Genomic DNA, 26,205 nt, shown 5'->3' on the forward strand with positions numbered 1-26,205 from the left:
AACAGGCTCCCCAGATAACTGGTCACAGCACCAAGCCTGTCTGAGTTCAAGAAGTGATTGTATAACACTCTCAGGAACATAGTGTATTCTTTGGGCTGTGCTGTGCAGGGCCAGGAGATGGACTTGGGTCAATCTTGTGGGTCCCTTCCAACTCAGGATAGTCTATGATTTTAACTTACACAAATCCAGATGGCTTTTTGCTGTATAAATCCAGTCCAACTGAATTAGCAGAATATGCTAGAAACCATCTTGGACATGGATTTTTTCAAGAAAAGTGAAACACTGAGGCATGTCAAACAAAATATTAGTAAATTCACCTAAGAGCAGTGTAACTCTTAACTTTTAATCAAGCTGTACCCTGACAGTTATATGAAAGCTGCAAAATCTAAAGTGTACCTAGAACTGAAATCTCAGTCATAATCACCCTTGTATATACATCTCCTACATGATCACACTCACAGCTTCTACTCTGGATATCCAGATAGGCATATCTGAACATTAATGTGGCAGAGAAATGATTCACTGTAAAAGGGCTTCAAAAATGTCTGACACGGAGCATACTTGAGGTAGTACAGAAATACCACAGAACAAAGAGAAATCCAGATAGTTAAGGAAACCAGAGAAATGAGCAATTACCCATACACAGACAAGAAAAAAATGAGCAATAACCAGCCATACAAGAAGTCTGGATTTGGAAACTGTGCTTCACCCGGCTTGAACAAAACCTGCATTCTGCTTCAGAACACTATCCTGTGGCAGTGGATTTATTCCTAGTGGATTAACAGTTTTTACAGGTTTTAAACAGAAGCACTTCTACATTGAATTCTTGGCTCCATTACCTGTTCTTGGGTTTTTTTCCTAACAGGAAAAGTTAATTATAAGATAATCCAAATAAAAAATTATCATCTGCTTTATAATTTACAAAGCATCTGCTGTGCTACTATAGGACTCACAAGAGAGGAAGACGAATACTTTACTAAGACTTCACAAAAAGAGTGATTGGGCATTAGACTGGGTTGCCCAGTGAGGAGTGGAGCCACTATCCCTGGAGGTGTTTAAGAAGAGACTGGATGTGGCACTTAGTGCCATGGTCTAGTTGGCAAGGTGATGTTAAGTCATAGGTTGGACTCGATGATCTCAAAGATCTTTTCCAAACAACTTAATTCTGTGATTCTGTGACTTACAAACTAACCACACACACTTCTCTCAAAAATCTTGCATTCTGATACACATAAAAAAGAGTTAAAGCAAACTAGGGTGGGTTTGTGCATGTAATTAATAAGTATAATTTAATATTTAACATCTATTTTAAAACACAAGATTAAGTAGATTTATTAAATTTAATCAGGTTTTTATGAATATAAAACCCATGGCTGCTGTTCCTTTCTGTGAAGATGCTTAAAAAGCTGCGATTTAAGGACCTACAAAGATCCTTAAAAATGTAATTTCAAAACTAAACTAGTGCTGCCACTTTGAAAAGTTTCCTACTTATTATGCAGGTATCTTTGTATACAATCTATGGGAACAAAAGAATAACCTATATTTGGGGTTAGACTTTCTATTGGTATAAATAATAAAAGAGATAAACTAGTAATCTTTTATATAAAAAATGGACCACCATAGGTATCTGGCTGCTGCAAGCCTATGTCACTGTGCTCTAGGGCAAAGGATTGTATTTGGGTATCCACATGCTGAATGGTAAGCATGAATGGAAGTTGCTATATATAAGTATAGATCCAAGAGGCTTTGAAAAGCTTAAAAGCCCTAGCCTTCCATAAGCCTGAAGAAAGCTCTCAGCAAAATTAGACTCACAGAGCACAAGCAGCCATTTTGAAAGTCTTAAAACCAGCAGTTACATCAGGGTTTTTGGAGACCAATGGAAGTTTTTCCTCTACAAACTCATAGAACATAACATCCATATCTCTATCCAAAGACAGCTATATTTACAAGCTCTAATAAAAATGTTGCTTTTTATTATGAAGGTGTGTAAATCAGAGCTCAGTTTCAACTGGAGCACATTAGGGTGTTCCAGTAACATTTGTGCCACCTTACTTCCCTATTTCTGAAATGCAAAATCATACTTATTTCTCAAAGGTATAAATAGATGAGCAAGCCTGACAAGTGAAAGCTTAAATGTCTGTATTTAAAAACATTTTACTGCTTTTAATAATAATACTTTCTCAAGTATTCCAAAACTGAGTAATTATGGAGGGAGAAAAGAAGGAGAGCTTAATACATGTTTTCTTCCCTTATTTTCCTTTAATTTTTTCCTTACAAAAAACCCCACTGTGTCCAAGAATATTTTGAACTCTTTCTTCATGCAACAAAACCTAAGCAGCTTAGTTAGTAAAGAGTTTATACTAACTTCATCTAAGTCAAAAAAATCCACCATTACAGTCACTTCTCTATGCCATTCACTCTCAGATTACATATACAGTTAAAATACTGGTTTGTTTTAGCAGAATTAGTATGTATTTGTGTGTGTTGGCGAAACTTTCCTCTCCTGTACTTTTTGTGTACCTAGGTTTTCTAAACATATATCATGTGGGTGTTTCTTTAATATATGTATTTTTTAAATCAGTCATCCTATTCTCCATAAACTTTCCTGTCATTGTTTTCTCCCTCTCCCAATTCTTATTGTGCTCTATAATTTTCAAAAAGTTCCAAGAACAAAATGAGTTTTACAGGTAACATATTAATACACACTGGTAACACATTACCAATAATTGTTACATTATAATTAGTTGCATATATGCAGTCTTGTATATAAATATGCAAGCCAGTAAATATGCCGCTAAAGTACATATTAAAGACCACATAAAGACAACATTTGAGCATTCACACAAACAGGTTATTTGAAATGAATTTTTTGAGGTAATTCTGTTGTGTAGTGAAAACTAAAAAAGCTTAATTAAATTTGCAGTGACTCTTTAAGTAGCGATTGCTGGACCTGGAATATGGTCAGAATACACTTTCCAGGGACCACCATTCTAATCACTATTTCTGTCCAATCCTGCTTAGGCTGAGAGAGACAAGTCCAATGCAACATGGTGTGCTGTGCTATGTCCTGCTTATTAAATTTCAACCCTGTTATAGCTTTCAGTGACTGGTCATTTTAAACCATGAGCAGGAAAAGAGCACTTACTAAACAAGAAAAGCAAAGTAATCACAAAGTACCAAGATGAGCTGGGATTCTAAAAAACAGTGTGCTTTGAATCACTATGGACTCAGGAATGCCATGTCTCTGAAGCATGTGAAAAATGCCACTCCAGTCCTGTGCCAATAATAAGAATACAGCTTTGTATGTGCCTATATCAGGAAGTAGAAGTCCTCCCTATACTTGCTTCTTTTTCTTCAATTCTTGCCTCTTCTCACCGAGCTTTCCCACTTATATATGGTGAAGACAACATTTCCAGGCAAAGAAACATATATTTAAAGCAAAATCTAATTATTAAAAAAAAAAGACTATTCATCCTCACAATGGTAACTGCTAGGTTACCAACTAAACATAGATTAACTTCTGTCTCTATGTGAAATAATTATTTCCTGCTACCATTAGTCGTAAATGACATGCTACATTTCACTGTACACAGCAAAAAGCATGTAAGTTTTACACATAACCAATCCCAATGTTAATTCTATCCATTTGTCTTGAAATACATACAGACATACACAAATACGAAGAGGAAATTTCTATGCAACAAACATACAAACTTGTGCAACAGTTATTTAAATTTGTGTAGAGTATTGTTACCTGTATAAGAGAAAATACGTTAATTTTTTAATGTTACAGTAAATTCACATCATACAGCATACCAGCCAGGAGCTATCAGGTACTAACTCTGTGGAATTTAGTGCAGGGTTAGCAACAAGGTAGTTAAGACAGAGGTCTTTGTGAGAACAAGCCACAAGCAACTAAGTTTGCCTTCTAGTACATTACTCTCCTCCACCTGCTAAAGGCATCACTAGGAGGGGTGGGGAGGACTCACCACACCGTCACTCTGTGGCTTAGGTTGTTTGGTGGGATCCAAAGCAAAGATAGTATACTCAGAGAGAAAAGCAGGTTCTGCTATCATCCCCGCTAACAGCTGTCATTCCATGCAAAAAGGAGGAAAATGAAAATAAATCAAGCAATAAAGAACATTGCAAAATTTTACTCAATTTTTCCATGCTATTAAAAATGTAATAAAACAATACAGCAGTTTATGAGAAAACAGATATTGATAAAGGGAAGACATAATCAGAAAATATGCACTAGATCATTTCAGAACAGCCAAAGTACAGTTTTGATAATTTAGAAATAAACAAGCATGCTATTTAAAAGACAGATCCTAGTTTAGCCCAAGATAAAAACTATGTTTCAGGCATTGATACTGTAATTTTTTTAAAGCTTCTGTGGATAAGCTGCCTTCATACGCCACTGAGCCCTATTTGCTCTCAGGTATCCATGAACAACTTATTATTCTAAAAATTCTATCAGTATTTCAGTTATACACAATATAAAATGTTTGCTTTTGACTGCTTATCATCTAGTGCTCTTATACACTAGAATTCTGTCTACATTTTAAAAAATTCCTTACAATTTTTTTTAAACTACTAGCAGACTATTTTGTAAAAATACCATGAGTTGAATTATCAAGTCAGTATCTAAGAAGAGATAGAAATTCCTAGAGGTGAAAACATGAAGTGAAGAGACTGGAATTTGAATTCAAATTGGATATATATATGTAATGCAATGCAATCTAATGCATTTAGGATGCTGTAACTGAGTTGAGAAAAATATTCTTCTCATGCTCATACTGACATGCAGAAGTTCAAGGTTTAACTTCCTTACAGCTTGAGATTTCAGACTCAACTGCTGACTGAACCAAAACACTAAATAAAACAAAATTATTCTGAAATAATGAGACAAACCCCTCTATCAAGTTACTAAACAGTACTTTTAGTAATCAAATAGTAATATAAGTTAGGAGTTAAATTTACTTTTTTTTGTGACGATTACATTGACTCCAGTGCTGTAGCAGATTAATTACATAAATTCAAATTAAGATAGAATAATATTTTCATGGGTTAGATCTGAAAGGCTACACGACTTTCAATTTATGTTCACAAAACCCTTTCAAAAAACGTAAGAAGCAATAAATGTTCAGTGACAGCCATATACAATAAACAACCTCAAATTTGCCAATAACTAGTTATGTCCAACAAACTCAACTGAAACTTCTCACTTTTAAGTTACTACAAAGATGAGCTGCTAATAAAAAAGATGGTCACATTCTTCATGCTCTCAATCTTCTTCACTCCCCTGGGGCCTCAACACACTTGCCCTGTGCATTCACTGTGGTAGCAAGCACACACTGAGTTTGTTGTCCTCTCTCAGCCTGTTAGAAGTATAATTCTTAAGAGTAAGCTGTGCTAAAGCTCCTGATATATATATATATATGTGTGTGTGTAAATATGTATGTATATATATATGTACCTGTGTGTGTATATATATATATATATATGTACATATATATATGGGCACATGTGTGGGTATTTTTTTTTTCAGGTGAAGAAGACTTAAGTTTTTTCCTCCTCTGAGCTTTCAGACAAGACAAAAATAAGGAAACTGACAAGTGATAATTCCAGAAAATCTTCAAGTGTTGATGGTCGTAAAAGCTCTTGCTCCTCTTGAAAGGGCATATGCCAATAAGAGAAAAGACATATACTAGGTATACACAAGTGTACAAACATACAGCAGCAATACTACAAGCAAGCCTGATTGTCTCATGAATTAGAAGCATGCAAATTCACAAATAAAATTATGATATTTTTTAGGATAAAAATTACTTTGCACGTTTGGAGAAGACCAAACATGCAAAGGTTAAGAAGATGAAACAGTTTGCAAAGCACTGATAAATGGATTACACAAATATTATTAACCAAAAGATTATGAACATTTTCAACATGTAACATATATTATCTTCAGCTTAAATCACTTCTAACATGACCATCAAGAACTTCACGAATCACAGACAATTCAAATTATCTCTTCACAGTAACAGCCTGCTAGTGCTCAAAAGATTAAGTTGTGACATTTCACCATAGCATTACTCTGCCTAATCCTAATCGCATTATTTAGTACACTAAAAGCCTGCATTAAGAAGAATTTCTATTTGATCTCTAACAAGTTCATCCCCCACAAAAAAGATGGTCTGTCAGTTTGTTCAGCATCTATGAACTGTTACATTTTCAGTCATCCCTGGAAATCCATGACCGGGTTAGTGCAGCCAAGTTCAGGAGGCTCAGACATAAATCTCAAATCCATTCTTTCATAAAATGTTCATTATAAAACCCAAAACATACAGGTAAGATGACAAAGAACTTTAAGCAATGGCACAAGTTCATTTTTAAAAATTCACTCAAACTATCTGGTAGACTGATAGGGATATGCAACCCTGTTTTAACAGGGTAAGAAGATCCAAAGCATCCACTGCCTAAAATATGCCAATCCATATTACAGTTATGATTTTGAGAAAAAGGAAATTGATGCAGCACTGCTTGAGTTTGCAGACGTACAACTCCAGGGTCTCCATTGTAACTAAAAGTTTACACAAAAGAGTAGAATGCAATTTAAAATTCTGTTTTGTTTCACTGATGTTGATCAGATGCAAGAACATTTCTAAATCATCTCAGCTTTGCCCTACTCTTTCTTGAGTAAAGGCAAGCACAGAAGGGAAGGAGCCTTCCTTTCCTCAGTTTTCAACAAAAAGACAGATTGTTCTCAAGACAATTGGCCTCCTGAGCTAGTAGACAGACAGAGAATAGACCCCCTGCAAATCCAGAAGGAAGCAGTTAGTGACCTGCTGAGCCACTTAAAATGCTCACAAGGCTGTGGGAGCAGATGGGATCCATCGTAGGGTGCTGAGGGAGCTGGCAGAAGAGATCATGAAGACACTCTCCCTCACTTATAATCAGTCTTGGCTAACTGGGGAGGTCCCAGATGACTGGAAACTGACCATTGTAATGCCCATACATCAGAAGGACCAAAACAAGGATCCGGGAAACTACAGGCATGTCAGCCTGACCTCAGTGCCCAGCAACATTATGAACAGATCATCTTGAGTGCGATCACACAGGACCTACAGGACAGCCTAGGAATCAGACCCAGCCAGCATGGATTTAGGAGAGGCAGGTCCTGCCTAACCAACCTGATCTCCTTTTATGACCAGGTGACTTGCCTGGTACATGAGGGGAAGGCTGTGGATGTTGTCTACCTGGACTTCAGCAAAGCCTTTGACACCATCTCACACAGAATAATCCTGGAAAAGCTGGCAGCCCGTGGCTTGGACAGGTGCACATTTTTCTGGGTTAAGAACTGGTTGGATGGCCGGGCCCAAACAGTGGTGGTGAATGGTGCTGCCTCCAGTTGGTGGCCAGTCACTAGTGGGGTCCCCCAGGGATCTGTGTCAGGCCCAGTCCTGTTTAAAATCGTTATCACTGATCTGGATGAAGGGATCAAGCCTACCATTAGCATATTTGAAGATAACACCAAGTTGGGTGTGAATGTCAATCTGCTGGAGGGTAGGAGAGCTCTGCAGAGGGACCTGGACAGGCTGGATCCATGGGCTGAATCCAATGATATGAGGTTTAACAGACCAAGTGCCGGGTCCTGCACTTCGGTCACAATAATCCCCTGCAGCACTACAGGCTGGGGACAGAGTGGCTGGACAGTGGCCAGGCAGAAAGGGGATGCTGACTGATGGCAGACTGACCATGAGCCAGCAGTGTGCCCTGGTGGCCAAGAAGGTCAAAGGCATCCTGGCCTGGATCTGGAATAGTGTGGCCAGCAGGACCAGGGAAGTGATTCTTCCCCTGTACTCAGCACTGGTGAGGCCAGACCTTGAGTACAGTGTCCAGTTCTGGGCCTCTCAATTTAGGAAGGATGTTGAGATGCTGGAGCATGTCCAGAGAAGGGCAACAAGGCTGGTGAAGGGTATGGAACACAACTCCTATGAGGAGTGGCTGAAGGAGCTGGGGTTCTTTAGCCTGGAGAAAAGGAGGCTCAGGAGAGACCTTTTCACTCTCTACAACTGCCTGAAAGGAGATTGTAGCCATGTGGGGGTCTGTCTCTTCTCCCAGGAAACGAGTGACAGTCTTAAGCTGCACCAGAGGAAGTTTAGGTTTAGGAGGTTTAGGAGGACATTAGGAAGAAGTTCTTCACAGAAGGAGTGATTGGGCATTGGAATGGTTTGGCCAGGGAGGTGTTGGAGTCACTGTTCCTGGAGGTGCTTACGAAAACACTGGATGTGGCACTTAGTGCCATGGTCTAATTGATAAGGTGGTGTTAGGTCACAGGTTGAACTTGATGATCTAAAAGGTCTTATCCAACCCGCTTAATTCTGTGATTCTGTGAGCCAACCCTACAAATAAAGAAGGGCAGAACAATACTGCGGCAAAACAGTGATCACTCTATCAATATTAAATTTCAAAATATTTCCTCTTCAATAGCCAAGACGAGAGATTCACACTTCAAATAGTTATGAAAGACAGAATATATTCAGTCATGGTCCAAGAGTGGTATTTCTTTAACACATTTAGAACTGGTTGCATTTGCCCATTAGTGAGTTCATCCTCCACTCTCCAATGTTAAGTGACCAATAATGAAAATATTTAAAGATTTGCTTACAGTATTATTACTCTGACAGCTCATAACCTGCTACATATTTAGTTAAATTACAGGCAGAGCTCTCTAGTGAGTCCTGTAATTACACTATTTAATGCTTTCCAATATTTACATGTGTTTTTATCTGCATTTTTCATTTTTTTTTTCTACCATCTATTCAGTATGACTTTAAGAACAAACTGTCTAGTTAACTCAGGGGCAGGGGTGTTAGGGAAAGGGGTATTAAAAATCGCTAAAAAATTATTCACCTCTGCCTGTAAACAGACAAGAAACAGGCTGCTAGTCAGACAAAATTAAGTAGTATTACCACAAAAGATTCTTGTGCTTCAGGATTTGTCCTAAAACCCACTCTGAATTATCTTGACAGCTTCAGGAACATTAAAGACATCTGGTGCTATACTGTCTAATGTATCACTAGCATCACATCAGCACTAAGCTGGTACTGTGATCAAAAAAACTAGACAAGCAGAGAATCAACTGAGATGAAGCATACCGTAAACAGAACATGGAAAGATATAAGTCATTCTTTACCCTTCTCTAATCCTAAGAAAGCCATCATATCACACTTGAAGCTTGCGATAGAAATCCTACTAAGATCTTCCAACATTTTGTTTCAAACATACTCTGGAAGGAGTGGCTGATACACCTGAAGGCTGCGCTGCCATTTAGCAGGACCTTTAGCTGGAGAATTGGGCACAGAGAAACCTAATGAAGTTCAACAAGGGGACTGCACCTGGAAAAGAATAATCCCAAGTATGAGTACAGGTTGGGGGCTGATCTACTAGAGAGCAGCACTGCAGAGAAGGACCTTGGAGTCTCGGTGGAGTCTCAAGTTGACTACGAGCCAGCAGTGCCCTAGCAGCTATATCCTGGGGTATATGAGGAAGATTGTTCCCAGCAGGTTGAGGGAGGTGATCCTCCCCCTCTACTCAGCCCTAATAAGACAACATTGGAGTGCTGTATCGAGTTCTGCGCTCCTCAGTACAATGAAGATAAGGAAGTACAGGAGAGGATCCAGCAGAGGGCCACAAAGATAAGTAGGGGTCTGGAACATCTTTCTCACAAGGAAAGACTGCAGGAGCTGGGCCTGTTTTAGTCTAAAGAAGAGAAGACAGAGAAGGGATCTAATCAATCCATACAAATACCTCAAAGAAGGTTGTCAAGAGGATGGTGCCAGACTTTTCAGTGGTGCCCAGCGACAGGACAAGGAGTAATGGCCATAAACTAAACCACAGGAAGTTCCACCACAACATGAGGAAGAACTTCTTTATACTTAGGGTAGCAGAACACTGAAACAGGCTGCCTAGGGAGGTCATAGAGTGTCCATCTCTGGAGACATTCAAAACCTACCTGGACACAACCCTTTCCTGTGTAACCTGCTCAAGGTGACCCTGCCTTGGCACAGAGTTGGACTACATGACCTCCAGAGGTTCCTTCCCATCGTACCAATTCTGTGATACTCCAGAGCAAATCATCTCCCTAGCCCATACTGTCCTTAATCTCAAGCACTGAATTTATAGGCTGAAGGCTGTTGAGGACTACAACTGGTACAAGTATCTCAGTGTACAGTTGCACTGCAAGCTACAGGTTGTGGCCTGGGTGGGGGGAAATGACTGAAACCCCCAGTGATGAGCCCTTTGCCCAATAAAAGGCACAGACTTGCTATGTCGGCTGGATGGTGGACAGTAACTCAGAGACTCCGTAGAACTCAATGAACAGTGAGAAGACCCCAGATCAAATATCACCATTAAAACAGGCACACAGAATGAAAGCCAGGCATTCCTTTGTTCAGGGTCCCTACCAGGAGACACTCAACTCCATCTGTCATTATATCACTGCACCATGATAAAAATTCTTAAAGGAAGCAGAGTCTAGGACTCTGCTACGAGAAACCTTGGGTCAAGGCAGTGAGGGAAACTTGCCTGACAGTGTGAGTGTGTGTGGAGTCAGGTGGGGCACCCATCAGCTCACTGGAGCTGCTTGTGGTGAAGGGGCTTCAGTCCCAGCAGCAAAAGCCTGGGGTGGTGCAAGTGTGACTGCCAGAGTGGCTCCTTGGTGGTCAAACAGGAAAGTTTCCTTAACAGGCTGTGACATCGCTGATCTTTTGTCACAATATTTAACTTTGTTTTTTTGCAAGTAAAATCCTACTAAGCAACAAACATTTCTATCTTGGATAGAAAGTTGCAAATGAGCTAAAATGGTTGATGAAGCCAAATGCCAGATGACATTTACCTTATCAAAGGACACATAAAGTTATTGTTTAAATAACCTTTGTATTTTCAACATTCTGAACAGTTTTTGTAGCACTCAAGTTTGGTCTAAGTGAAGCAGCCTTACTTGATCTTTAAGGACTTTCTGAACTCCAGAAACAACTGTGTTCTTATTATTCTTATTATTCCTCCTCCCTCTGAAGAAATACCATGCTCAAATCTTCTTTTGCAAGGATTCTGATAAGTGAGGTACAAAGGCCAAAGTACATTCAATTCCTAGATCAAGAGCTTCCTTAATACGCTGTGAAAGAAAACCCAAAATCTAACAGGGATCAGAGTTTGACCCAAGTCTCACTGCTCTGGAGATGGCAGTAGTTGAATATTATACATGTTACATGCATATAGTATGTTTGATTGCCAAAGGTAATTATTATTCCCTTTCAGAAAAAGAAGAGAATCAGTAGTTCCAAATTTTGTATTAACCTGTTATCAACCAAATTTGAAAATTCATACTTCTTGTTAGCAAAGTGCATCATGGCATACGTGTATTTGAAGTATGTTAACACTTAAAAGATTCTGTAATTGTACACGACCAGTTTTGCTATGTTATATACCAGCACAGCAAGACAGAGAGAAGAGGATGAGACTACAAAAGTCATCTAAGAGAAAATTTTCTCATCTACTTCAGGGAGCTAGAAGATGTCAGCAATCAGCTAAAGGTTTAGTTTCGACTCTTACCGGAAAAAAAAATCATTCCCCAGAGTAAATTAAATAAATAAATTTGGTTATTTGTCCAAGGTGGTTGTCTTGGTTTGAAAGAGGTGTCTGCCAAGGAAGGCAGGAGCCACCCTTGAAATGGAAAATGCAACCTCCTTCCCTCCGAATTATTATAATTTTGAAATTAAGGGGCTTTCAGGCAAAGATATGAGGAACAAGAATAACAATTCTTTACTATTTTATATATATACGTGTATAACAAGGCAAACAAACAGCAATAACTATGGCAGTAACAGCAAACAATCACAAACCCAGTCCCAGCCTTCTCGGCTGTCAGGCCCTTTCCCCTCGGGTGCAGTTCCGCTCGCAGCCGGCAGGGGCGCTGGCGGCTCCCGGTGAGCAGGGCAGGTGCGATGGTTCCCCCGCGGCTGCAGGGGGCGCTCCGGAGCGAGCTCGGGGAGCACGCGGCACTGGTGGCCTGGGATCCCGGGAAGAGATGGCGCAAAGGCTTCACAAACCCCTGGGCAGCCGATCCCGGTGTCTGGCCGGACCCTCGGGAACAGCAGAGATGAGCACAAATCCCACATGGCAGACGAACTCTGGAGCTGCGGTGGGAACCCTGGGATGTCTCAGCAGGCAGGACGTGCAGAGCTACAGAGCAGCGAAGGCTCGAAGTAACGGTGAGCAGGGCGGCCGCAGCCCAGCTCCCCAGCAGGCAGGGAAAGGCAGGCTTGGGAATCCGGGGGTTTTCCCTGAGGCACCCGAGCAGATGGTGAAAAGGTCCCTCTTTTAGTAAGGTGGGGTATTAGAGTCCCAGTGCAACAGCTGCTCCAGCGAGCAAACTCCACTCACAGTAGAAGGAAGGCAGATGAAAGCAGAAGCCTCCAGCAGCGACGAACTCCCTCCACAAAGATGGGAGCCCTCCTCTCCCTCCGCCAAGAACACCAGCCAGCCAGGAGCTGTACCCAACCCTTTTTTCCCAGTTCAAATCTTGCAGCATCCCACTCTACACAAGAAAACCCCAGGTGAAAGAGAGTAACCAGAAGGACCCCTCCCCCTATGGCCAGGTCTTCTGTTTTTCTTAAGCACCCAGTAATTTGTCCCCCTGGCAACATACATGCGGAAAATTATTTAAGAGAAAAAGAAAATAGGAGAACTCCTAAAACCCCAACAGTGGTGAATGTCAGGAAAAAAAGTTGTGAATAATTCAGTAATTTTCTTATTTACAAAATACTTATTTATAAAAGCTTTGTGCAATTTGCAACATAATCTTTTTTGCCTTATCCCTGCTGTGATAAGGGAATAGGAAAAACTGAAGAGCTAAAATTTCAGGGGTTTCTCCCTACAATTAAAAAAGCCCCAAAATCTAGGAGAGAAGAACTGCACTTTAAGAAAAACGTAGTACGGAAATCAAATGCAAGGTCTTTTCTGGTTTGCTTTTAATTTTGATGAGCAACCTAAGCATGTTGGTGTATGTACCAGGAGTTGTAAAATACAAGTTTAGATTCAAACTAGCTTATGCAGCCTCCAAAATTTAGTCTTAAATATCAGAAAGGAAAAAAAGCACAGATATATCTGAACCACTACCATCTTTGCATGCCAACACCTATTTAGCAGTACTTCAAATTAAGCATATGAATACAGAAAAGATGCAGGAATAACAAAGGTACTGAAGGAATATTATTACAGCTTTACTTGTCGTGCTTTATTAATAGCCAATCCTAGAGAAACATTTAAACTAATTTAATAACATTATATACCACTGAAGTGAGACCAAAAAATACCTTGACTAATTTATTTTTAGGTCTGTCTTGGGGTGACTGTATGATACTGTATCCCCTATCATCTGCCCTATGCCAGACATGAATCCTGTGCCTTTCTGTGTCTTTAAGCTGGGTCTGAGAGAAAGGGAGAAAAAAGAAACCCGAGCGGTTTTGTGTTCAAGGACACAGCTATACACTCCCCTGCATTCCCGGCTGCTACAGAGCAGAGGAAAGCACCTTTCTGCTTTTTCCCAGCTCTCAGTTTCTTTTCTCAGGAGAGAGATGGAGAGTTAAACTCCTTTGCTTTTCAGCTAGTCTGCAAGCTGAGGCAAGAAAGTTTTTTTTTCCCCTGGGTCTTTGGTTTCTTCTTCTTCTTTTCTGGACTGTTCAGCAACACCAGAACATCATCCAGAAGACCCTACACCGTGGCCTGGAGGGGCCCATGCCGAAACCCAGCTCCAGAGAGGAGAGAGCCACACCCACAAAGGACTTGGAATTTTACCAGGTTTCTCTCCACAGCAAGAGGTTTTATTATTTAGCATTATCCTTTTTTCTGTGCCTGTACGCACTCTGCTTGTTAAATAAATAACATTTTTTTTCACTTTCCTCCAAGGAAAATCCTTTCCAAACCTGGTGGGGGAGGGGTGGCTATAACCTGCCTTCTATCAGAGAACATTCATTTCAGACGTTCCTCTGAATATGTCTCAAACCGGGACAAGGTCTAGGAGCTATATATATTGTGCTCTGCTGTCACTTCCATAACACTCATGAGGATGTCAATGATACTTGGATCTGCATGACTGGGAGGTCATCCACAGCAATATATCAGCTGTTTGCTGTCAGCTGGTAGCAAACTAGCACTAGCTTTGTTATCTTCTGCAGTTGGGCCTTGTATACTTGTAAACAAGTATATTGTAGAATAAAAAGAACATTTTTAACTTCCAGGAACTATAGTGAATACGACTGATGTATTTCACCTCAAACTCTGTTCAAAGTCAATGCGGTAACAGTTTGAAAACCAATCACTAGTCTTCCCCAGAAAAAACTGGAATCACTAAGTAAGCATATTTGAATAGTCTAGGGCTCTTTTCAAACAGCAGCATACCAACTCAGAAAGCATTGGATACACAAATTGTCTGAAGAAGTTCTATGGAAGTAGCTTTACCTCACAGTGTAGTCATATTTTACAAGCTACGTGCAATAAGAGAATACAGAACTAGGCAGAGGTCTGCTTTTTCCTATACATGAAAAGATTATGAGGTTTTCTGTAATACTTCTACTGGAGATCCACATATCTAATAAAATACAAGCTGAAGAGGAAAGCTGGCATGAAAAAGAAACTGACCTGGTATTCCATAAATGGAGCATACAAGCTGTAGGTTTATTTTAAATTGATAACATCTTGGGATTTTGAAATATTAAAAAAATCTTATCATTGTAGAATATAAAGCAAGAATGTTTGCATATATGTTTTATTATAAATCTTTGATCAGACTAATGATGCCATTTACAACTGTAATTAATTCTGAAATTGTTTTTATTATAAAAATATACTGAGAATAAACCAAAGATTTCATGTGTAATAGTTGGAACTTTCATACTACAGAAGCAAAAATAAAAAAACCTGATCTATTTAAAGACACACTAAAACATAGCTCACAGAGGACACAAACCATACAAAAGAATAATGAAACACTAATTTTGCTTAGCTTTCAGTACTAAAAGGGTTAGCAATTATTCATGAACTGCAAAATGTTTTAGCATACAATACTCTTCAACCAAATATTTTCACTGTATCAAATATTGTCCAACAGTTCACTGTAATGCCACTGTCATTGACACCTGCGCATAACACAATTGCTTGGTCAAATGAGAACACTGCAAAAAAAATGCGCTCTAAAAGACATAATGTGCCCATATAATCAGGGCATGTATTTTCAGTGACAATATGCAATAACTGCACCTTATTTAAGCATAGTATACTGCTGCTGAACTGAATTTTATGAAAATCTAATCCAACAAACACATTGCAAAGATTATTTGCTTTTAATCATACCACCAACATTTATGAGAAATTTTTGGAGAAACTAAATTTCTTGTCTTAATCATTTAAACTTAATTTTTTACAAAATTTTCCATTTGATTTTGTAAAACCAGACCTTACCAAAAAAGCAAGAGGTTTTCATCCCCTTAGGACTTCACTACTTCCTGAATTTCTAATTAAAGGATGTGTTTCACAAGTAAAACTGTTATGGCAGCTCCCCTAAGACCAAGGATAACTGTAAATCTGAGGATACTTTAGTACTTCTGTTTCCACTCTTAATCTTATTTCTCCTTCTGTCTCTCTGGTCATTCCAGTCTAACCACTCTATTCAGAGATACATGTTCTTCCAATGTAACTTGGCATTTGCTATGGGGAATCCTTTGCTTCTCTTGTTTATCTGGAATAGCAGTCTGAAAATGGAGTTTGCTGGGGACAACACATATCTAATTAAGTAAATGTAGCTCTCAATAGAAATTATGAACACTACAGAAAGCATTGATACATACAGGTGAAATGTCTGTAGCATCCAACAAAATTTTAAAAAATATGTATCTTTTAAATATGTTATCCAAATTGTGAAAAGAACTATTATTTTTTTACTAAATCAATTGATTAAATTGAAAAAGAAGGTAAGCCTTCAGGCTCACATACCTTTTTCAGATTTGGAATAAAAGCAATCATCTTCAAAAATCAACCCAAGCTCAGGAATAGTATTCTGCCTTTCAGTCAACCAGTAAGTATTTGAGCAGAAAAACAGCTGGCATTAGTACAATAAAAGGGTGAGGAGTGTTACCAGTGAATTTTTTTCCTTTGTTTCTCAGTGAAAAAGGAAGGAAGATTTCTTCCATTTGTGGAGGCAGCACCAAATTAATGACAGACAAAGAACAGTGATTCAGTTGCACAGAAGAACATGACTCATGGCTTCAATACTTCATATTCTCCTAAGCTTTTGCCTCTTAAAAAGTCAGAAAACCTTGGCCAAATCAGTTCTTTAAGATCCTGCACAATGTACAATAAATTAAAAAAAAAAAAAAAAAAAAGAGGGGAATCAATTCTCAGTACCAACTCACTCCTTCTAGACCACAGCAGTAGTTCTCATGTGGCAATATGCTACTTCTATACCCTGCATTAAGAACAGAAAACTATCCTTACGGAAAATATTGGTAATTTATCCTGGGTGACACTGCTTGCTAACATTCTGGAGCACCAGTTAACAGAAAATCTTTCTCCAGGAAGAGAGGAAATTCATTACAGACATACATACATACATACATACATATACATATATCTCACAGTAGAGAAAATAAGTACTTATTAGAAAATACAAAATACAAAATCAAATCATGAAGTAGTTTCCCTTTAATTTCTATTATTGCAGGGAGCAAACTGCCAAGCTGTAATCACTGATAGCATTCATAATGAAATCTATTACAAATTTCAGGCATAGCTGATTATGTCCTAAAGAAAACATGGTGTTAAAAATTAAAGTGGATTGTTCCACTGCAAGAAAACACATGATTTTTTGTGGGAAAATGAAGCAATTGAATTTTCTGACTAGGACACAACATTTCCGCTGAAAAATATGCTACCAGCTTATGTCCATGCCCACTAAGTCAGGGAAATTTTTTGTTTGTTTGTATTTGTTGCCTTTTTTAAAATCAAGCCACTTCAAAAGAGCTGTAGTACTCACTGTGAAACGAGGTAAATCCAGATTATCTTCTTTGTTTGCTTTATTATGCAAGTCAAGGTTACCCATCATCCTGATAATTATTTTAATCATATTTTATGACTGATAATTTAGACTCAGTTTGGTTTATTGTTTAGGTTTTTTTGGGGGGGTGAGGAGGGCTGGGTTGCTTTTTATTTTGGGGGCAGGGGACAGAGGAAATGGGGTGGGGGAAATAACTTTGAGTTTGATACTTATTACTGGCATGGTTAGCAACAACCACAAATGCTCTGTTTAAAACTTTTGGATCATCCACCTCAGATTACCTGGATTCACCTAGGCTTTTCAACCAAAAGCAGGGCAAAAATGAAGTTAGTCTCTCTGAATGTATCTTCTGTCCCACTACCTCACTGAGTTCAGTTCAGGAGTAAGATTTTTAAGACCTGAAGACTTAAAACATTTCCTCATCTGGGGGTTAATCACTACAGGTTAAAGATCTGTTTTATTAATATTAAACACTTTAGTATTCAACCTAAAAAATAGACTATTCACATCTATAAATGCACAGGAAATAGTGAGATTGAGGAATTAAAAAAAAAAAAAAAGCACCAAAGGACACAATGTTAGAATTTTTTAAGCTGAAAAACAGAGAAAACCAGTTCTCTACTGACCTCTTTGTCTGGTGTTAAAGTGCCTTCATCATTCTGATCTGTAAATGAAGTTGGCCTGATTCTGTTGCCAGTTGATGGAGGGGATTTGGAAGGGACCTACAGAGAGATCATGTATATCAACAAGTAATACTATTAATTCCAGAATAATTATTCTGCATCATAATTTATTTCAACAATTACTAACTATATAATCCCAGTAAAGCCTAGTCTAGATCTTTTTAAAGAAAAAAAACGTATCTAACAAGTTCTACCTTATGACAAGGTCTCCAGAGCAGAATGTGTCATGAATCAGCCACAAGAACACGCAATGGGTTATTTAAATTATTTCTCACTATGATCCTCTTAGACCATATTTGAAAAACCAGCCTCCTAATATTTTAGGAACATATTACAGTTGCTTACGGTTTAAAAGTTTTGTGATTTGACAGGGATTCAAGCATTTACAAGTGGAATAGCATCTGATCACGAATTTAGAAAATTAAAAACAAAAATATGACACAAAAAAATTTATAAACATTAAATTTATAACATTTATAAAATTGAATCTAAACAATGAAAAAGGGCAGAAGAAATTACTATATTTTCAGATGTCAATATGTACTTGTTTTTCCTATCTGAACTAAAAATCTGTTCACAGAAATTTTACAACTTCATGCAAACTGAGATTCTAACACACCAATTCAAACAAACCACCTTGCCAGCCTCATAATTCAAACTTCAAATATAAAATCTCAGTATAAATAGAATGAGTAGTAAAGTATCAACAAGCGTATCTATAAAAAAAAAAGTAATTAGCAAGATCTCTCATTACCTATTTCAAGAGGCTGGAAGAATTGTGGGCTCAAAACATTTCCAGCATGTGTGCGGGGGAAGGGAAAGTTCAGGCCTTGCTTTGATGAGGTGATGCCCTGTTCCACACACCCCATGCCTCTGGACCTGTATCCCAGCCCTGCAGTGGCTGCCAATATCTGGCACACCGGAGGAAATGTGCCACACTCCACCCCTGGAGCCCCAGTCCAGCCCCAGAGTGGTCAGACGATCAGAAGTTCCACCTGGGGGAAGGGCCCAGGGGCACTTGACCCGGGATATACAAGGCAAGCACATGCACGTCTTGACCCTACCTCCTCTTGAAATTTCTATCAGCTGAACACTGCTGAAAACAGGAGTGGTAGCTATATCAAAATTATTCTAAAATCTGTCATAGTTAGAGGTCTGATGAGGTAGACCAATGTCCCAACCCAAAAATACTACTCAAAAGTCAAACAGCTTAACGAGTACCAAACAGCTATTTACCATGAAAGCTTTACGTATTGCTGAAAAAAATCATACCAAAGTATTCATAGGGTTTGTAAAAAAATTGTTCTATTCATGTAGGGGAGATGAGTAGAGCAGAGAGGGTATAGAGCATAGTGAGTGAAGCCCCTCTACAACAGGGTATAGGAAAGAGCAAAAATTAATGCAAACATGAGTTTCACAAACTAAGAAATTGTAACAGTTAGGAAAATCTGATCTGAAAACGTTTTGACAGGAAGTAATGCATTTTAAGGATCTGAATTACTAAAAGCAAAGGAAAAAAGCATATCCCACACTTTTTGCAAGACTACAGTATATTTTATAAGCCTCAAAACTTCACTTCGTCCTCCTTCAGAGAATCTGTTTTCAGATAAGATACAAGAAATGAGAAGACAAACCTATTTTACTTCTAAGATCAATTTTAACTATTTCCCCCTAGTGTCCCATGAGAGCAACTGAAGAGTACGAAACATTGCAAGACAACTATTTTACATGAAAGTAAAAATATGCAGTAATTTTTTGCTTCTGCCTTTCCACTTATGTCAACCCTTGAGTTACATAATCTGCTCTGTCCACAGTACAGCACACTAGGTCTATACACTAAGTATAATTTATCATAAGCCCTCGTATCAGGTTTCAGGGTATTTGTCAATGTTAATTTTTCAAGAGCCAGATAAAGACTGAAGTATATTACACTGTTGGGTGCATACATGCATGTAGGGCCATATTTATTCAGTAGGATGCTTTTAAGCAAGTACCAACTCTTGAACACATGCACTGAGTATCCTGAACTATGTGCATTACAATACCCTGAACTAAATGGATTACAATACTGTGTGAAAGGTATCATAATTTAGCTGCTGCATATTGAAAACAGTAAACTCTCTAGCTCAATCTTTTTACACTGTACTGAAAGTTCACCACATATGGCAATTAAGACAGCACTCTGAACTGCAACTAACAAAAATATACTTCACTAACTAGAGAAGGCACAAAATTAATAACTATGGAAGGCCTTAAAGTAAGACTCAACAAGCTACATAAAACTTCACAATAGATCCATTTCCAAGAATCTTACTTCTATTTCACAAATGAGTGATTCAAAGAATACAACATAACTGAATGTCAGCAGTTTTGAAACCATGGTCTAATACTGAGACTATGCAGTGCCAAATCTCCCAGTGGCTCAGATTACATTCAGATCAAGCCCAGGCAACTAATCACTTATTTGTCAAATTAACTAAATTACCTGCCTGTAGCTTAACATTCACAGAATTCAGAGTTTATTTCAGTTTCATACTTTTAGATTCCAAGATACAAAGGATACTTAACCTAGCAATAAGACACAGGCAGACATTACCAGAAGACTTTGCCAATAGGAAGTTAACTTGTTGAAGTCTTTCTACCCAAAATTTGCTAAGAGAGAATTTATTCTGCTTGGACACACACGTGAAATCATGACATTTTTGTGGCCACTGTCACTTGGACAGATACTCTGCACACGTGTTATATCTAGTGTGTATCATTATCACTTAAAAACAGCCGTTTCTAGAATCCAACATTTGTAATAATGTAGTGAAAGTACATGCAAGAGAAAAATGTTATGACTAGAACAAATAAATAAATGCCTTGTTCTGATTTATACTATACGCTCAATTAATCTACAGTTTAAAAAAATCCAAGAATAAGGCTGAGGTAAGCAAACCAGCCCTCTAAAACATGGAAACAGAAGGGACGCACAGAACTGAAAGAATAAACACTAAGATGAGAGAAAAGGATAACGAGGGACCTCAATGCTGGTTTGTTATTCAGTGCACCTGAAAGTACCATTACGCTAAATGCTAAGGAAGAAACCCATTTCTGTTTCATTCTGTTTGATGTTCAAGCAAGAGATGGTTTTTACATTCCTCCGCAAGTCAGCCTTTGTAACTCGGCCAAAACGAAGCACGGTCTCTGGCATGAGGCGGATGGGTAACAACAAACATAGATGTCGAAGTTCTAGCGAAACCACGCTGACAGCGACCCGGGGCGCGACTCCCGACAGCCGACCGACCCCGGAGCCTTCGGTCGGCCAGGCCTGAGCGGCGCGTCCCTCCCGCGGCTGCGGCAGCGGGGCCGGTCCGACCGGCCCGCGGGACAACCAAGGCCTCCCCGGGCGAGGCGCGGCCCCGCCCCGCCGGGTGTAAGGCCGTCACAAGCACCCACAACGCTCCGGCGGACACGTCTCCCAGCGGCCCCTCCCCGCCGTACCTGCGGTGGGAGGAAGCCCGCACGTCCCCCCACTCCGCGCGGCGGCACCTGCTCCTCGCTGATCTTCTGCTTCAGCTTCTTGAACATGGTGGCGGGATGGAGAAGGGGATGAGGGTACGGCTTCCGGGCCGACCGGCCAGGCGGCGAGGGGCGCCCAGGGAGCGGCGGAACCGATCTCCCCTCCCCCCGGCCCGCGAAGCCACCGCCGCTCGGCCCTCGGACGCCCCTCCGCGGGGCACGGGCAGCCGCGACCGCTGCGCCTGCGCAGCCAACGTGAAGCCGAGCGCTTCGGCCAGCACGGTGTGCGGCGAGGCACAAACTTCCGAACGCAATGCCCGGCGCTACTCCTCCCACAAGGCAGGCGGAGGTGCAGCCCGAGCGGCCCTGGGAGCCAGGACCGCGGCGGGGCGGGGCGGAGCGGCGCTGCCTGGCTTCACTTGCTCCATCTCTCCCGGCGGGTGCGGGAGGCCGTGCCGTCCTGGGAATGGAGCGGGCGGAGGAGTGACCGCTTCTGTCGGGAGAGAGGAAAAACAGAGCGGTAAAAGCTACACCGCCTCGCTGCACCTTTCCGCCGCCGCCGTAGCCGTACCTTAAACCCCGCCACGGCGACGCTTGATTTACCAGAATGCTGACCCTGAGGGTCTGTAAGCCCTCACGTGAGAGTCCTCCTGAGTCGGTCAGCGACAGTGTTGAGGACAAGCTTTCACAAGCCGAAGAATCGGGCAGCAAGAAAACAAAAAGATGCTTGGTTCTTGGGCTTGTGAAAGCTTCCGACTAAAAAATGCCCAAAAGTTGCTTTTTGAAACTGCCTGGAAACCTATCCGCTGATAAGAAAGTCGAGAAGTTTTCGTTCTAGTCCACCCTGAAACCTTCTGTTTGTAAACCTGAGATACACTGTTACGACTGAAATACCATTGAAGGTGGAAAGGCAGTGTTTGCTACTATTGTTGTTGCTACTGTCTCCATGAAACTAGGGCGGAAATGTTCTTGGCTACTTCAGGTTAAAACCTCTGGCTTTAGATCCCTCGTTGGATGACGTTTGTGCGTGTTCAGTGCTGCCAGTGTAGATGCTGAATGCTGTCAGCAGTAGCCAGCATTCATTCTCCAGCAATGGGACTGTTTTGAAACTTGTTGTCAGTGACATTGTATGAAGGCTAAAAAATACATGGTGCTGTTTGCAAGCAACGAACCGTGTGGTCTTCTGTAAAGCTTCCTACTAAGGAGGCTGTATGCAGTAATCACAAACACCCAGAAATGTTTTCACTGAAATACACTCCTGAAATCTGTAAGTAATTTGAGGGGAGAAAATGGATAGGAAATTATTTTCCCATTTGCTGTTACAGTGACTAAAAAAATAATCAAGATACATATACAGCAAAAATAAACAGCTGGTTTTTCTAGGTTTTTTGCAACATGTTTAAACAAAAAATATTTTTCAGCAATCTGTTTAGTTGTAAATAAACTGTGACTGGTAATGACTCTATTTTGTGTCTTCCTGTTAAGACTACTATGCATGCTTCAGATAACAGCAGTGACTTGCACACTCTACTGATTTTTGGTGAGAACAACTACTGACTGCAAACACCTTCAAAAAAGTTAATCTGAACCTATAAGCTGTAACAGCCAGGTAAGTATCTTGAAGATTTGTAGGGTATCTTTTCTGTAGGTTGAAACAGAAGTATAGGAAAAAGTCTCTGGGACTAAAAGGGCAAAACCATCTGAATAGCAGTCCATGAGGAAAAGACATAAAATGGGCAACTCAGTTTATTGCATCCATAAAAATTAAACATTTTCTACTTGTGAGGTAGATTCTGTTTCCTCTAAATATGACATGCAGCAGTATGGCTGCAAAATTCAGAGGTTATCAAGTGAGAGGAGCATTGCCTGATAAATGTTTTGGGAAACCCTTTAACAACCTTCAATAACCTAATAAATCCATGATCCTCTCACACCTATGTTCTCTATTACAAATGCTAGCTCATATTCTCTTTCTGTTCAGATTACTCTTTTGATTTAAACCTAAGTCACTAAATGTAGTATGTGAATTTGATGGACAGATGCATAATTGAAAGGACTCTAGCTCCTACAGCTATCAAATAGAAAACCACAGCTTTTTAAAATTAATTCATAAAATGTATACAACACAAAAGAGAGCTCTGTATTATTTCCTTCGGAAATTTAAACCTTGAGATGGTATGTTCTGAGTGTTTCTCATAGTACAGATGTTTTCTTAGGACTAAAGGCTATGTGGAAGAGAATAAATTTGAGATTAGAAACTATAATAAAATAAGTCATTTTTTCCTACACTAAAGTCTTAGTTCTACAGAAAGTGGTAAGGGGATTTATTAATTGAAACTCTTTTAATGGGTTGCAATAATAATAATCTGGTAATCATATGATAATTGGATGTTTTCTAGGGGACTTTTTTTACTACAGCAAGGTCTTTTGTTGTGTAAATTTCAAGGTACTTCACAGGAGGTGCCTAACCTGGGGTTTAGAAATAGACGAAATAATATTTGTATATATAATTTAATCACATATAGATTGGTGGTATTTAAAAAATCAATGTGAATTTCTTTACTTTTGAATTGGTATCTGTCCTGGGGTGACTGTATGATACTGTGCTCCCTATCGTCTGCCCTATGCGAGACATGAGTTCTGTGCCTTTAAAGCTAGCTCCAGGAGAGGGGGGAGAGCCGGTGGAATTCCTTCGGCGTTGTGTTCAAAAACACAGATAACTACTTCTGCCTGGCTGCTCTCGGCTCTCTGCAACAGGGAAGAAAGTGGTATTCCCTTGGTTTTTTAGCCAGCTTCTTGTTCATTAGCTAAAGCACAGAGCCCTGGGACTTTGGTTTCTTCTTCTTCTTCTCTTCTGGACTGTTCAGCAACACCAGAATATCATTCGGGAGACCCGACACCGTGGCCCGGAGGGGCCCATGCCGAAACCCAGCTCCAGAGAGGAGAGAGTCACACCCACAAGGACTTTGAATTTTACCAGGTTTCTCTCCACAGTAAGAGGTTTTATTATTTAGCATTATTCTTCTTTTTTCCCTTTCCTGTGCCTGTGCGCACTCTGCTTGTTAAATAAATAACTTTTTTTTTCACTTTCCTCCAAGGAAAATCCTTTCCAAACCTGGTGGGGGAGGGATGGCTGTAACCTGCCTTCTATCAGAGAACGTTCATTTCAGACGTTCCTTTGCATTTGTCTCAAACCGGGACACTATCTTTTGTGATGCATGGCTATGTGTCTAGTATTACTCCAATAATACAAAACGGTATCCCACATTAAGCAGTAGTATCCAGATTCTGAAGATATGTATGATAACTCTGCAAAATCCTATCAAAAGCTTTCTAAATGAACTTTAAATGTTTTAGCATCTGAGCAAGTTTGATTAAAACATATTGCAACATACAAAGCATTTACTCTAAACCCCACAGAAGTCCTGGAGGAAATGTCTCAAACTACATTCTTACACACAGAATGTCAAAATCCCATACTTAGCTGAATGATACGTTTTTTCTAGAGGGTCAATCTGATCCTAGCATACTTATTTGCAAAGTTAAAAGAAGAAGTTGAAAGTGAAGATATGCCCCTCCTTTTTTATCTTCCTTAAGTACACCAGTTAACACAGATTTAAAAAAGAGAAATATGACACTATGGTGCTCTCTGCAAAAGATAAATGTATACTTGCAAAAGGCACTGGTTATGGTATATAATTAAGAATAATCTGTTCCAAATTAAATCTATAGCAGTCGTTAAGGTATTTCTCTGGGAAAGGGAACAGAGCATAAATGTAGAAGACTATTCTCACACCAGTCTAGATTTCTCTAATTGTCAGCAACACTGGCCCACACATGCCTGCCATCTCATTCCTTGCCTTTTGCTAGCTTCATTGCTTGTCAGACCATCTCCTTAGTAATTTCTGCATGTTCAGTCTGCAGAAAACTAACCTGGCAAAAGAGTAAGTAATTTCTGCTGACTTAGTGTGCCGAGCTTCCCATGAGAACCGGAGCTGCTGCAAGGGAGACAGACGCAGTCAGGAGCTGGACAGTTTCATGTTGCAAGTTATTTCAGATTGCTCACAAACATACAGTCTTCAGTGAGCAATTTGCTTAACTTTACTCAAGTAATCCCATTGAGTGCTTTTTCAAGTTCAGATAACAAGCAATTCCGTTACTGGAAGTATTAATACTATCTCAACTACCTTAGCTCCTACTTATTACCACAGGCCTGGGCCCTAGGGTATATCACCATGTCCTGCAGCCATAGGGAGGAGGAGGAGAGAAGATCCAGCAGGCAGGAATTGTGCAGCAAGATTGATTTATTTAAGTATTTTACAAACTCTTTTATAGACTTTTTTCTTCATAGTCTAATTGGACAAAGGATCAGCCACCCCTTGGGGTGATTGGCTAAAATCCTAAAACATCCATTGTCAAAATATTTTTCTACTATACTATAAACAAGACTTTTCAAGGCTGCAGGTGTTTGGTTGTTTACCTACTCTGCTACCTCTTCTGTGAGAGAGAAAAGTCTCTCACGGACTTCGAAAATAGCAAGAAAATCCTTGCTAGCAGCATTTTTGTATCTACAATTCCCCCTTTTTGTTTGATAACAACTATACTATTAATCCTAAATAGAAATTTACATCAGTTATTAATTCTAAATATGTCCTTAAGGCTTTAACTATCTGACTCCATAACAAGAAATTTAAAGTTCAGTCTCTGCTGGTGGAAGGACCATCCCAGTCTCTGCTTGTGGAAGGACCATCTGCCTGATGGTTGACATCTTGATCATCATCAGAAGAGTCATTAGGCTGATGATCTACATTCTGGTCGCCATTTGGATGGTTGGTGTTCCGGTCATCATTTGGAGGTTGCCTGTTCTGCCTCTGGTGCTGTAGGTCAGGGCGAACGCATTTTGAA

General features: G+C 39.8%; 1 protein-coding gene across 11 annotated transcripts in view; it reads right to left on the reverse strand.

Moving 5' to 3' along the window:
• The window catches only part of GOLGA4 (golgin A4), a 75,815-nt gene extending 53,980 nt beyond the window's left edge, over nucleotides 1-21,835 (reverse strand). For 3 of the 11 annotated variants that reach the window (XM_042044548.1, XM_042044546.1, XM_042044545.1), the window contains exons 1-3: nucleotides 21,283-21,835; nucleotides 17,740-17,835; nucleotides 3,990-4,088 (exon numbers count right to left, since the gene is read on the reverse strand). In XM_042044548.1, the coding sequence (XP_041900482.1) occupies nucleotides 3,990-4,088; nucleotides 17,740-17,835; nucleotides 21,283-21,369 (282 nt within the window). In that variant the 5' untranslated portion in view covers nucleotides 21,370-21,835. The remainder of the gene's footprint in view (nucleotides 1-3,989; nucleotides 4,089-17,739; nucleotides 17,836-21,282) is intronic. The other 8 variants (XM_042044542.1, XM_042044541.1, XM_042044550.1 and 5 more) reach the window with 6 other exon arrangements.
• Nucleotides 21,836-26,205: the final 4,370 nt, after the last annotated feature.

This window comes from Corvus kubaryi, unplaced genomic scaffold (assembly GCF_017639235.1).
Source record: "Corvus kubaryi isolate FWS band 111438036 unplaced genomic scaffold, C.kubaryi_AGA036_p1.0 37398, whole genome shotgun sequence".
In the NCBI taxonomy this organism is placed as follows: domain Eukaryota; kingdom Metazoa; phylum Chordata; class Aves; order Passeriformes; family Corvidae; genus Corvus; species Corvus kubaryi.